At 38.9% G+C, this 14,765-nt stretch overlaps 1 protein-coding gene and 1 pseudogene across 1 annotated transcript; both read left to right on the top strand.

Moving 5' to 3' along the window:
• Nucleotides 1-3,275: 3,275 nt before the first annotated feature.
• LOC112153939 lies at nt 3,276-5,967 on the top strand (annotated as a pseudogene).
• Nucleotides 5,968-6,421: 454 nt separating this feature from the next.
• Nucleotides 6,422-14,373, top strand: LOC112153931. The gene is made up of 12 exons (XM_024284403.2): nt 6,422-6,565; nt 6,868-7,067; nt 7,384-7,566; nt 7,764-7,814; nt 7,894-7,963; nt 8,402-8,466; nt 9,987-10,023; nt 10,107-10,152; nt 10,731-10,862; nt 10,995-11,133; nt 11,209-11,333; nt 12,874-14,373. The coding sequence occupies exons 2-12, from the start codon at nt 6,918-6,920 to the stop codon at nt 14,078-14,080; spliced, it is 2,205 nt and encodes a 734-aa protein (XP_024140171.1). The 5' UTR covers nt 6,422-6,565; nt 6,868-6,917; the 3' UTR covers nt 14,081-14,373.
• Nucleotides 14,374-14,765: the final 392 nt, after the last annotated feature.

Below are 14,765 nucleotides of genomic sequence, written 5' to 3'. Positions count from 1 at the left end.
TTTGAGTCAATCGATCACATGACCTAGAAGCTATTGAGCTAAAATGATATTTTTTGCACATAAAAATTCATAAAAAATTAGAAAATTTTTAAAACCTAAAATCAAGAGGCGTATCTCGCTTAGAGAGGGGAGTACTGTGATCCAACACTGATTTTGAGTCAATTGATCACATTACCTAGAAGCTATTGAGCTAAAAAGCTATTTTTTACATATAAAAATTCGTAAAAAATTTGAATTTTTTTTTTAATTTAAAATCAAGAGGCGTATCTCGGTTAGGAAGAGGAGTACTATGATCCAATACCAATTTTGAGTCAATCGATCACATGACCTAGAAGTTATTGAGCTAAAATGCTAATGCTTTCACGTAAAAATTCATAAAAAAGCACAGTTATGGAACATAAATTAATGTTTTAACTAGAAAAGTTGCATTACCTGCTATACTGCTAGTTTGCTGAAAATGTAAAAGCTATTTTTAAAAGTTAATTTTTCTATAAGACTTGAAATGTTGTCAAAATACTAATAAAAGCGTTGAAGTTGACCTAAATTTCTTTAAAAAATTACAATAAAATTGCTTAAAAATCACTAATTCATGCCAATTTTGCAAAAAAAAAATGTAATATGTTGCGTGAATGTGAGCTAAGCTCAAAATTAGCCCAAAAAATCCTTAGTAGTAATTAAATTAGCCAAAAAAGCTAGCACATTTCTTAAATACTAGCCAATCTAAAATGCTACAGTTATAAAATAGCCTAAAAGTTAGCCTAGAATTCCTCAGTAAACTAAGTTAGTCAAAACTGCTAGCCTGTTGCTAAAATAGTAGCTACCTCTAAATTAGCCTAAAAAAATTAGCAGATAACAAATTAATCCAAAATGTTAGCATGTTGCTAAAATATTAGCTAAACCTCAAATTAGCCTAAAATTCCTCAGTAAATACGTTAGTAAAAAATGTTTGCATGTTGCTAAAATATTACCTAAACTCCAAATTAGCATAAAATTCATCAGTAAATAAGTTAGTAAAAAATGTTAGCATGTTGCTAAAATATTACCTAAACTCCAAATTTGCATAAAAACCTCAGTAGATAACAAATTAGCCACAAAAAAGCTAGCACATTGCTAGCTAAACACCAAAATAGCCTAAAATATCTCAGTAGACTAAATTAGTCAAAAATGTTAGCATGTAAATGTAACAGGTGTTTTGTTTAGTTTATTTAATTCCACCAAATTTGATGTAAATAGTCATTTTTTTGAACATTTCTACCTGGGCGTTAGTCTGTCTGAGGGTCCGTGAACTCACCACGGTGACGCAGCAGACAGTGCTGCACATGCGCACTCAGACTGCTGCAAACTGTGGCCGAGGTAAGACGTGCTCCTCCTTGTGTCCGTTCTTTGTAATTATATATTATCTTGAATTGTTTTTGAATTTGTTTATCAGGATTTAGCAAAAGTAGGAATTGTACTGTATTTATTTTCCTCGGTTTGTAAAGTGTTATTTCTGTTGTTAGCTGCTTTAAATGAGCTGATGCGCCATTTTCGCGCCTTTTTTCGTCCATTTTGTGTTGACCTTTCTTTCTTTTTCGTGCAATTTTCCGTTGTTATGGGGAAGCACTAATGAAAATCCCGGACAGCAGTGTAACGTGTGTGTTTTCTGTCAACCAGGTATGATGTTAGTTCTCATTTTCTCATGTTCTCTTTATGTTTTATTTCACGTGCTGTGGGGGGAGGCTGCACATGCGCACTCAGACTGCTGCAAACTGTGGCCGAGGGGGAAGCACTAATGAAAATCCCGGACAGCAGTGTAACGTGTGTGTTTTCTGTCAACCAGGCTTGATAATAAAGAAACTGAATCAACATCGGAGCTTGATCTTCATTCACTGACCAGAACACAACGCAGACCAACACAGTCGAACCAGTTACATAAAAACTAAACTTGAATTAGAAACTAAACTTTAATTAGCCTAAAACAAAAACCTAATAAATTATAAATTAGCCAAAAAATTGTTATCATGTTGCTAAAATATTAGCTAAACTCCAAATCTTTTTAAAATATCTATAAAAGATGAAAACACAGCCCATGAATATATTTAAAAGCCTGTTTCTAATTTATTTAAATTTAGAAATGTAAAGACTGTCTCATTCATTTCCTATTTAGCATATTTTGCTCAATATTTAAAAAACTAGAAAGTTTATAAGTACAAAAAATGCAAGCAGTAGCGTCCTGAACAAGCTTAACGTTTTGATATCAAGATTACTGAAATTGCTCAAAATGAGTTTTTACATGCTGAACAATGTACTGAAAGGAGTAGGAGAATCACAATTGTGTGAATGCTAACTAATAACTGTCAGATGCAGGAAATAATGCAAAAAAAGAATATTGATTGATTTTTTTAAGGAATTTATTTTTATAACGGGTGAGAAAATACGTATTCAGTCAATAACAAAAGTTCACCTCCATCCTTTGGTTTGAAAATACCACAAACAAAGCTGAAAAATAACAGAAGAACTGGTGGGATGACCAAACCCACAGAGCAGAGCTAAATTTGGTTGGAGCAGATGTGAGTCTTCGGGTTAAACAGAGGTGATCCAGGGTCAGATGGAGTGCATCAGTAATGTGAGTTCATCTGAGGAGAAAAAGGTCATATTTTGTAGAGAACGACACCAAAACTCTTCTGTTAGGTTATTAATGGGGATGCAACGATTAACTTTCCCCACAATTTTGGGTTTAATTTTGTTTAGATTTTGACATATGATTTGTGTTTTACAAAACAACAACAAAAAACAAAAAAATCAGAAATATGTTTTTTTTAAAGATACAAATATTTCAGTAAGCTAAGCCTGCACTGCAAAAAATAATTCTCATAGTTTTAAAACCCTAACTTCAATAAAAAATGTCATATTTCACAGGAAAAATAATCTTATCAAGAAAGTTATTTAGTAACAATATGTAGGTTTGAAAAAACATGTATTCATGACTAGATTTTCTTTTTGCTTAAAATGAGAATTGTAGGGCTGCACGGTGGCGCAGTGGTTAGCGCTCTTGCCTCACAGCGAGAAGGCCCCGGTTCGAATCCCGGCTGGGACCTTTCTGTGTGGAGTTTGCATGTTCTCCCCGTGCATGCGTGGGTTTTCACCGGGGACTCCGGCTTCCTCCCACCGTCCAAAAACATGCTTCATAGGTGAATTGGTGACTCTAAATTGCCCCTAGGTGTGAATGTGAGAGTGAATGGGTGTGTGATTGAGGCCCTGCGACAGACTGGCGACTTGTCCAGGGTGTACCCCGCCTTCGCCCATCAGTGGCCGGGATAGGCTCCGGCACCCCGCGACCCCGAAAGGGAAGAAGCGGTCAAGAAAGTGGATGGATTGATAGATGAGAATTCTTGGTTTTCTTACATTGTTGGCAGATTTTTGTTTTTGCTTTTTTGAAATTTTTTTTTTTTTTTAATTTTATGATTTTTTTTTAATTTATTATAGAGCAGTAGTGTCAAACTCACAGGGGCACAGGGGGTCAAAATTGAAAACACACCTTAGGTCACGGGCCCACCAGGATAAACATTTATTAAACATACTAGAACTAAATCTTTAAAAATTTGAAACTGTAACTTTCTACCATAACTATGAACTAGATATATAGGAATACCTGCAATAATGTGAATGCTGTAAGCTGAATTTGGCCGCTGAAGATGCTGAAATTGATAGCTCAAAACGCTGAAGCTGATAGCTGTAAAACATTTTACCTGTGAATAGAAACGTTCATTTTGTTGCCATGACTTTTCTCTCCTCAGGGGAAGATCAAGAGGTGTATGCTGCCTCACGCCGTCGTTCATCTACAGCCACCATGAGCTGGAGCTTCCTGACTCGCCACTGGAGGAAATTCACAACCATTCCACGTTTGTGGGGAAGATCTGGGTCACCGTCCTCATCGTTTTCCGTATCGTCCTGACGGCGGTGGGCGGCGAGTCCATCTACTACGATGAGCAGAGCAAGTTCGTCTGCAACTCCAGCCAGCCGGGCTGCAAGAACGTCTGCTACGACGCGTTCGCGCCGCTCTCGCAGGTCGGCTTCTGGGTCTTCCAGATCATTCTGGTGGCGACGCCTTCGCTCATGTATCTGGGCTACGCCGTCAACAAAATCGCTCGGGCCGAAGAGCAGGCGGACGGCGGGGGAGCGAGCGGATTCTCGCAGAGGAAACTCAAGAAGCGCTACCTCGCCGGCAGGAAGCAGCACAGGGGCATCGAAGAGGCCGAGGACGACAACGAGGAAAACCCGATGATCTACGAAGTGACAGAGATGGAGAGCGACGCCGGAGCAGCGAGAGGAGACGGGGAAAGACACGTGAAAGTCAAAGCTCGCCACGATGGACGTCAGCGGATCAAAGAGGACGGGCTGATGCGCATTTATGTCCTGCAGCTGTTGGCCCCTTTGCTGCTGGAGCTGGCGTTCTTATGTGGACAGTACGCTCTGTACGGATTCACCATTCCTGCCAGCTACGTCTGTTCCGACCTGCCCTGCCCACACAGCGTGGACTGCTTCGTCTGCAGGCCAACTGAGAAAACCATCTTTCTGCTCATCATGTACAGCGTCTCCCTGCTCTGCCTGCTACTCAACATATGGGAAATGCTTCACCTGGGCATTGGCACCATCTGTGAGATAATGCAGTCCCGCCAGCTGCCGCTACCTCACAGCGAGCTCTACAAACTCACCAAAAAAAACAGAGCTCTCAACGAGGGCGAGGCCTACGACAGCTACCCCTTCACCTGGAACGCCCCTTCAGCTCCTCCAGGCTACAGCGTGGGCAAGAAGAACCAACATCTACATATTAACGATATCACCAATGCGAAAATCGCGTGCCGGCAGAACACGTGAACATCGCCCAGGACGAGCGCCGAGAGTACACTAATAAAGAGGAGAACCTGTGCAAAGCCGGGAGAGGAAGAACCGTCAGAAACAGGCCCACGGAGCCCCAGATCAAGCTGAAAGCAGACAATCAGAGAAAGCCCAACCGCGAGCGGAGACACCGGCAGGCGTCCAGACATGCTTCCAGCAAGGCGGGCACGGACAGCAGCAGCACCGGCAGCAGCAGCAAATATGGCATGATGAAAGGTTCTGAGTGGATCTGAAACACTGCCAGCTTCTTTCTACTCTCAAAATACAAAGTATGTTAAGTTATTTAGCTTTAGTTGACCTAGGTGCATTTTTTATATTATTTTATGAGTTTAGATTTTCTATGTCAGTAAAAAGTCACATTTCCTCACATTTTTATAGTAATAGACCTACTGGTGTGTCTAACCTTTTTTTTTTTTGTCGAAAAAATACTTTTTATTTGTTGAATAAAAAGTTAATTTGTGTAAAAGTTCATGTTTTCTGTTTTGGGAAAAACTAACATTTAGGATTTATTGCATTAAGTCTTGGTTTGGGCCTCTGTTGCTCTGTTAGAATCATTTCAAAACATTAAAACTGAATTTATCATTATCAAATTAGCTTCTCAAGTGCCTTTTTTGAACGTTCGATGAGCTGCCTCACAATAATCTTCCATTGCTCTATGCTTTACATGTAAAGGATTTTGTGTTTCATTTTCTTTTTTAGTATTTTAAAATTTTAGTAGTATTTCATGTTTATTTTTCATTTTTTAGAGGCAATAAAATGACAAAACCAAAGAACAATAAAAAGGTGGGAGTTCATTGTTTATCCTGTTCTGGAGTTGTTTTATTTATCTGATAACATAACATTTATTGTTTACTATAAACACAAATCCTAAAATACATATGTTGCAATCTTCTAACAACTTTGTTCCTTAGTAATAAATACATTTTTCCAGGTTTTAAAGCCTTACAGTAGAGGTAATTTTAAAATTGTTGTTAACTTACCTCTAAACAATAATAAAGTGTTCAATGTAAATGTTTGCTTTTGTTACAAATATTTTTATGAAAAGTGCACGTTTTAAATAAAGAGTTTTTATTTGTCTTTTGCTTCTAATCTTTTGTGCCATTGTGTCAGACACATTATCACAATTGAAAACGTATTTTAAATAGGTCAGCAATACTTTAAATTGTATTTATTAGGCCTCTATTAAGTGGATACAAGTAGATTGCCCCCTGCTGGACAAAAAGAAAACGATTATAAACTTTGTTATTATGGTTGTAATTATGGCTTTAAAAATTGTATTAAAATATTGTAATAGTTTGACAGTATTTTATTTACATTCTTAAAATAAAAGATAAAAAACAAACGCACAAACCAATTTTAATGGATTTGGTAACCGTTTGGTTTTATTCTGATAGGCTTTTATTTTACCGGAAACTAAAACTACCGGAAACTACAACGAGGTAATATTTTTTTTTAATCTTAGGTTAACTTTTTTAAATAGCCGAAATTTAAGTATTTTATGACAAAAAAATATTATCATGTATGTATTTATTTATTTAAAAGGTTTAGCAGATTAAACGAACGAAGCTCGCGCGGCACCGGATATGACGCCACGGCACGCAAGTGTTTTTAAAAAAGCGGCGGATACATTCACACAACTTCACGAATTCGTGATCTTCGCATCGATTTTAGAAGCTTATGGACTCATGTATGTAAACACACTATGTTTTTTACTTTAAATAAGATTAAAATGAGTATGATTGCGTCTTTGCGCCCACAACCATTGATGTTCAAGGGTTTCATTTAAGAAAAGAAAAGCTAAAGATCTGCTAAAGCTAACAAATAAGGTAGCCAGTTAAGCTAGGTACTCAGATGTACAGCAATCATAGAAGTTAAAATGTTAAAGTATACTTTAAATTGCAGGTTAAAAGCGACGTATTTTTATTTAATATATTACTTGCATTTTTTGTAAATGAAAAACAAGCATTATTGGGTTGTTTCTTTTCATAGATCGATGATATCGGAAGTAGTCTCGTGAGCTGTTCCACGGTACCAAACCAATGCAGCCACAGCAGTTTTCAAAGGAGCGAGGACTCTTTGGTAAACTCTCTCCGGGGACGAGAAAACTAGAGGGCAAGACTTTCTATCTGGACAATGTAAAGAGACACTCAACTGCCCTGCTTTTGGAGGCTGTGTCTCTGCTAGGAGGGGTAAGCATGTGTTTAGTAATCTAATATATTATTAAATATATAATAAATAATATATAACATCATCATATATAATAAAAATATTATTAGTAAGCAAACTGCACTATAATTATTTCATATTTTCAAATAAAACTTGACTAAAGTGCCTGTTTTATGATCTTTTCTGCTGATTTGATTTTGTTTTGAAAGTGACGATGTCTTAAAATTCTGTTAAAAGTGACCTAAACTTGTTTCTTTCTTTTTTTTTCTAATTTAATTTAATTCATGAGATTTTATTATTCTGCTATGAACTAAAAAAAACTTTTTCTTTACTGTGTAGAAGATTGAGAGTTTCTTGCACAAGGACGTCAGCTTTGTTGTAACTGGAAGTCAAGGGCGTCTGAAGGAGAAAAATGGCATTGAAACCAGAGAAGAAGCCAGTAAAGGAAGTCAGCTTCTGACGAGAGATCAGAAGAACGGCCTCAACAATGATAAGCTTCCAACAAAACCCTCTAAATCTATGGTATGTAATTAATAACATTTTAAAATATTTTATATCTTTACCATTTGCATTCTTTCTTAACACACACACACAAAATTAAGTAAATAAATTTAAATTAAATTAACAGTTTATGAAAAACTATTTATTTTTATGTTTTAGGTAAACCTATTGGAGCCTTTTTTATTTCTTGGTGTATTTCACTAGATCTGTCTTTACAGGCTTGTGCGAGCCGTGGGAAAGCTCTGCTTGAAAAAGCGATCCGCAACAATGTAAGTCATGGCAACACAACAGTTTAACTAGTGGAGATTATTTTTTATCTCAAGTTTTTACCTTGTTTTGTTCTTGCAGGAGCGGCTACGTGGGAGCAGCGTCCTGTCGGATGCTCGATCCTGGGGCGTAAAGATCCTTTATGTGGATGGTATCCTTTCAACGTATTGTGTTGATGATGAGGAGAAAACTGGATTCAAGTGTAGTGAACAAGAGTTCACAACAGATGGCAGCACGTCAATGTTTTTTCCTCTTTGTAACAATCCCTAAAACTGAGTTTTAACACAAAGAAGAGTTTCAACACTGACCTGCTGTACTGTACATGTATTTATCTATAAACATCCTCAGGAAAGCACAACATTCAAAAGCTAAATAAAAAAAAATAAACTCCCAAATAAGTGATTTTATAAAAAAAAAATAAAAAATAAAGAATACTTTAAAGAAGAAAAAGGGGGAAAAAATAAAAGGATGCATTTAACTATTAATTGATTCACAAAACATCTCTAGTTCTGCTCTGGAAAAGTGTTTTTCTCTTTAAAAGTTTGTGTTTGAGGTTTAAGAATCATTTTTTTCTTTAACAAAACATCAGATGTCCTTGTATGTCTGAAACAGTTGACTCGAGAGAGCTTCAGTCCTAAACACAAAAGGATAGAGGTAAGAATTATGCAACATTTCCTTATTTTCTCCTTGAAACATATAGATAGCAAAAGGACTCATCCAATATGTGTAATTCTTGATTTGTAACTTGTGTCTGCGTGTAACTTTGGACTTGTGTGTGCGTAATTCTTGATTTATTACTTTTTTTAAATTTATTTATTTAAAAGGGGACAATGATATTTAAAATAAAACCACAGGATAAAACAGGACAAAACACATGGTTTTAAAAAAGCCAGAATTAGCCAAAAGGCTAGTTTTTCCCATGATGACACACTCATACTAAATATTTTGTGCATACTTTAATGTAATTGCAGTTGTGATTTCAGATGGAAAAAAACAACAAAATAAATGTACACATGCACAAATTAATAAAAAAAATTAGGCACAAATCAACTGATACTCACACAAAATTGCATTTACACACAAACCTGATGTAAGACTTCACGTCTCCGAGATTTAAATGTAAATGATGCGTTTAAATGCTGCTAGAATGCTGGGTCATCAGAGTTTTCTTATGAGCCGGTTTGAACTAAGATTGTGAATAATATCTGGAGAAAACTTGACATAATCCCACAATTTTTTTTTTACAGATTTGCCCCCAACAATTAATATGAAAAAGTCTAAAAATGCGTTTTAAAACACTCCACCTGAACCCCAGGCTCACACTGCGAGTGTTACAGCTAAGGTGGGATGCGGGAGCGGTGTAGCTACAGCTACAGCAGATGGCTCGTATTGGCTAATGGATGACTGCAGCTACAGGCTCAAATTCACGAAACTACAAACTTGCGTAGGTTCATGCGATAACCGGCTATTTAAATGGAAAGTACAGCAATCCCCAAGTATTTGCTGCGGTTTAGCAGCAGTGCCCGGCGAACATTTGAGCCCAACAAAATGGATTTGGATCACCGCAGACGTCGAATCTGATCGTCTGCAGCCTTCAACGCTGAGCTGTTCCGCAAGTAGGTGGCGCCAGCTTCTTCTCCACACCCAGGAAGTGGAGCGGGACGTTGGGCTGATCGACTGTCCGCTCTCTGGGTGTCGAGGAGGACGCAGTCACATATTTAAACTTTTTTATATTAATTATCGGGCATATTTGATTAAGAAAGTGGAAAAAAATCCCAAATATGATTCATAATCAAAGCGGTTGATAAGAAAACTCTGATGACTCAGCATTCTAGCAGCATTTAAACGCATAATTTACACATGAATCTTGGAGACGTGAATGGAGTCTTGGATTATAGCGATTGGAGCGTTGTGATTTAAGTTGTGTGTGTGTTATATTTTATTTTTTACAAATAAGTACACAATCCAAGTATTTAAAGTTACACACAAAATGTCTTGTATGTGTTATAAAGAAGAATTACACACAAACATGCAGACACAATTTAAGAATCAAGAAATGCTCACGCAAAAATCAGATGATTCTGGATTCTCTCCATAGAAATACCAGCTTTCAAACATATTAGAGCTTGACAAAGTAAAAGTATGTTGTATTTTTTGTTTACTATTTTCCCCAGAAAACTTCCACCAAACAAAGACATCCAGCTGTCAAAGGTTAGATTTATGATGCCCCTCTTTGTTAAAATAATTGAGTTTGTTCCGTATTTGAATGTTTTTCTTGTTTGTCTTCCAAACAGCTGCAGCTTTGAGGACTCCTTATCTTAAAATCGAAGACTTAAGCAGGTGAGTTCTTCCTGTCGTTGATGATTTAGCAAACATCTCATCTTAAAATCCTTCATTTAAACTAAAGATAACTCTCAGAAATGAGAGTTTGGGTTAATGCTCCTTTAGTGTCGGATTAGCTCCCCTTTTTGCAAGTCAAGTGCAGCAGGGAGAGCGAGGCGGGAGGCAGCGATCTGTCGTTGGTGGGGGGGTATGCATTTCAGCCCAGATGATTTTCTTAATTGAAGCGCTTGAGAGGTGGCGTGTAACGCGACGAGCGGCTCCGTCCCCAGTAGACCTGCTCCCCAGGAGCGCAGCAGATTCGATTTCTTCTAGATGAGGCTCTGCGAGCTGCGCTGTTATTTTTCTGCATGGGGGGGCCCCTCTGTGTGTTCATTCTTCCTCACATTTAGGTTAATTAAAAAAGCTCTGGTTAATGTTTGAACAGCCCAGGAGGTCTGGAGTTCGTTTCATCTGCATAAACTTCCTGTACCGTCATTTTTAGGATTAAAAGAGCTTACTTTGTGAAGATTTTCAAGTTCTTTTCAGCTTCTGCTGCTTCAGCAGTGTAATTTGACTGACTTGTTGCCTTTTAACAGGAGATACCGGCCTCTGCATGTGCAGTCCATGGCGTTTCCTGCCCTGTTCTACTCGGGCCGATACAGTCCGTTTGAGCCGCCTCCTCCTCCTCAGTTTGACAAACAGCCAGAACATGAAAACAGTAAAACAAGGTGCGTTCAGGAATGATGTATTAGATTGTTTTGTCTTTTTATGGCTCTCGATTCGTAAAAATACTAAACTAAAACCTGTTTTTAATCATTTTTTGGGGGTTTGTGTCGTTAAAAGTTGTTTTCTTTTTCCAGAAGTGTAAAGAAAATCGTAACCAAAGCTCAGGACAAATCTCCAGTCGGGGTCTTTTGTAACCCTTCACCGTGGCGGCCTCGTAAAAAGGACCAGTCGTACTGCGAGTGCTGCTGCGAAACCTTCACCAATTTGGAGGAGGTGGGATTGATCGATCGATTTAGTTTAAAAATCGACTCGTTTGCTGATTTGCTCATAACTGTTTTGTCCCTGCAGCATCTGCAGTCGGATCAGCATCGCTCGTTTGTGCTGAATCCCTTAAACTACAGAACGATAGATCAGCTCGTGGCTGAAATGTCTCCAGGATTCGACCCCAGTCCGGCAGAAGAAACCCCAAAAAGGTGAGAGTTGGTCTTAGAGTTGTAGAAATGCTTTTGTTTGCTGATCCAGTTCAGGGTCATTTGATCTTGAGAATCAGTTGATACAGAGTCTCAATCTAATATTGATTTTAACACATTAAGTCAAAGTTTTCTTTCGAGTTTAAACCTTTTTAATACACAATAATTGGGTATTCGTTTTTTCTTTTGTTTTTTTTTTTGTTACTGAACAATGTAGGGCTGGATTAATGAAATCAATTAATTGATCTGAATTCATCTAAGCTTAATAGATCAATAATTGATTCATAAAAGTAGAGATTGATTTAATGCGAAGCTAAAGTCTGCTAGCTTGATGCTAACTGAATCTCAAGGGAGATTGGCCACACCTGCCAGGTGAGCCAAAGGGAACTGGATGGAAAGGAGGCCAGGCAGCAGCAGCAGGACGTAACAAGCTTTAAAACTGTAACTTTTTAACATAATTATGAACTAGATTTATAGCGTTCCTAAAATAATGCTAGTGTGAATGCTGTAAGCTGAATTTGGCCGCTGAAGATGCTGAAATTGATAGCTAAAGTCACTGAAGCTGATGGCTGAAAACGCTGAAGTTGATAGCCAGCTAAAATATTTGCTAAATGCCAAATTGGGCTAAAAAAACTTAAAAAATAAATAATTTTGGTTAGCCAAAACAGCTAGCATGTAGCTGAAAAAAAAATAGCTGAACTTGAAAATTATCCTAAAATACTGGAAAAAAGCCACAATTAGCCAAAACAGCTAGTGTGTAAATTTTAGAAAAAAAATTCTAAATTAGATAAAACAGCTAGCATGTACCTGAAATATTAGCTAAACTCCAAAATACCCTAAAAAACAGAAAAGGCTTAAATTAGCCAAAACAGCTAGCATGTTGCTGTAAAAAAATAGCCTAAAACACTGATAAAAGCCACAATTACCCAAAAACAGCTAGTGTGTAAATATTAGCCTTACTCCGAAACAGCCTTGAAAAACTTTTTAAAAGTCTAAATTTGATAAAACAGCTAGTATGTAGCTGAAATATTATTAGCTAAACTCCAAAATACCCTAAAAAAACAAAAAAGCCACAATTAGCCAAAACAGCTAGCATGTAAATATTAGAAAAAAAAGTCTAAATTTGATAAAACAGCTAGCATGTAGCTTAAATATTAGCTAAACTCCAAAAGCCTAAAAACGAAAAAAAAGACTAAATTAGCTAAAAGAGCTAGCATGTAGCTGAAAAAAATAGCTAAACTTAAAAAATAGCCTACAAAAACTGAAAAAAGCCACAATTACCCAAAACAGCTAGTGTGTAAATATTAGCCTAACTCCAAAACAGCCTAAAAAAACTTTTTAAAAAGTCTAAATTAGATAAAATAGTTAGCATGTAGCTGAAATATTAGCCAAACTCCAAAACAGCCCAGAAACGGGAAAAAAGTCTAAATTAGCTAAAACAGTTAGCATGGAGCTGAAATATGTCTTGATCAGGATACAACAATCGATTACTATCAAGTCTGAAACTACTAATTCTTCTCATTTATTACTTTTGTCTTTTTAGACCATCGACTCCTCTTCCTCTGGATAATGTCCGTGAACTGGATCCTCTGACCGATGCAGAGATGGAGCGTGCTGTTCGGGCCCTGCAGAGTCGAGGTTCTTCCCCAACTGCTGATGATTCCATCCCCACTGGAATCCCTCTTTTCTGCGGTTCTCCGTCACTTTTTACTTTTGAAAATCAAACCACTCCGCCGGTTTTCCAACCCGAGGCGAACCGGCAGCACCCGGACCTTCTGGAGCCTCGCGCGTCGAGCCCGGTCATGCCTGTTCTGACACCAGAACCGCGAGTCAAAGAACTCACGTATCAGCGAATGGAAAACCAGCCCTCGGACCCCTACGCCTTCCCTCCAGTTCTCAGCCCACAAATCCCAGATTCCCCGGACGCCATGGAAGCACGAAGTCCTTACCCAGAACCTCCTGTTCTCAGTCCTCAAAAGTTCCCGTCTTTGGCCGAACTAACTTATGAAACGAACGTTCCAGATCAAACCGTTCCTCAGCCCAGCCCTCCAGAGAAACGGGTTCTGTTTGGGTCCGACGGACTCTTTGGTTTCAACAGCAGCTTCAGGCGTCGGTCAAACTCTCTCCCTAAGCAGTCGCCCAGAAAGCGCTGCAGAGCGGTCAGTTCTGGTCACAGCCACCGGAAGAGGCGGAGGACGGCGTCGCTTGGAGACGACGGTCGGTGGTCTGAGCTGAAACCTCAACAAGGCTGTTTTTTATTTGACGACGTCTCCTATCAAACTCCGACCAACCCCTTCTCCACATTCACTGAGTTTGGTGGCTCATCCTCTAAAGTTCCTTCTTTAAATCAAATCGACTCTGGAAACGATCAGCTTTCATGGCTTCTGTCCTCCAAAGCCGCCATCTTTGGCAGACCTCACGCCGCCGCGGCCTCCCTGTCCACCTCCATCTGCATCGAGCCGGCCCTCATCCCCGACCCGACCGAGCTCTCGCCTTCGTCCTCGGACTCGGACTGGGACTGCAACCTGCTGACGCGCCTCGACCAAACCCCGGTCCCGACGCCCTCCGAGCACGGCTGCGCGCTGGACGCAGAGCTGCTCCACCGGCCGTGTCCGTGGATGCACGACACCAGCTACGAGTCGCATCTGCACACCGTGCTTCAGCCCTCAAACCCGGCGGCGTGCGGCGAGGACGTGGAGCCCTCAGCTTTCAGCAGGACTGTAGTCCAGGTTGTTGAAGTGCAACACTAGGAGAACTTCTTCTTCTTTAACACAATAAAGGCCAGCACTTCATTTAAATCAGCATTTCTTACATTCATTTATGATTGTTTTTGGTTCTTATCCTCCTCCAAACAACACTCAGTGTTTGTGCTGACTGCAGCCGTTCACCAGCTCTGTCTGGTGGGGGGGGGTGCTGAGAATTTAATGAGGTTTTTCTGAAAGGAGGCATTATTCAATTACCGTAAGTGCTGCGCCTGGATCCCATCCCGTGCGTTGATGGCCGCCGGCCGTAGAGATAAACCGTCAAAGTCAACCGGCTCTTCCTGCTTTTTGAAGACGGGCCAAATCAGAGGAGAAGGAGGGCGGTCAGGATTCTGGACGGATGTGAAGGTTGTTCGATTGTTTTCAGCAGTAACAGGTCAAAGTAGCTTAAATCCACTTATAAAACTTGTTAGATGCATTTTTAAATCTGTAAATAAATGGAGATTTTATCTTGAAATATTAATTTTTAGGAATTATTCTGTACAAACCTTATGTATTTTGTATAATAAATGTTTTTAGCAAAAAAGGGTCATGTCTTTTTGTCATTCTTACTGGTTGATTGTTGCTCCTGTAAAAATTTTGTCCCATTCTGTCCCGTAATTAATGGCAGAGACGACTCAAATCCTGCGAGAAATCACATTGACCTGAGGCTCCGGAGCCACATGTGGCTCTT

This window comes from Oryzias melastigma, linkage group LG19 (genome assembly GCF_002922805.2).
Source record: "Oryzias melastigma strain HK-1 linkage group LG19, ASM292280v2, whole genome shotgun sequence".
Lineage (NCBI taxonomy): Eukaryota > Metazoa > Chordata > Actinopteri > Beloniformes > Adrianichthyidae > Oryzias > Oryzias melastigma.
The sequence above is the reverse complement of the archived record's forward strand: the minus strand, read 5'-3'. Positions and strand labels throughout refer to the sequence as shown.

Bases quoted from the DNA above. Each gene is read 5' to 3' on its own strand.
- LOC112153931 (XM_024284403.2), top strand. From the start codon at position 6,918: ATGCAGCCACAGCAGTTTTCAAAGGAGCGAGGACTCTTTGGTAAACTC. The intron at 7,964-8,401 runs GTATCCTTTCAA...ACAAAACATCAG, and splicing joins AAAGATCCTTTATGTGGATG to ATGTCCTTGTATGTCTGAAA. The intron at 11,334-12,873 runs GTGAGAGTTGGT...TTGTCTTTTTAG, and splicing joins GCAGAAGAAACCCCAAAAAG to ACCATCGACTCCTCTTCCTC.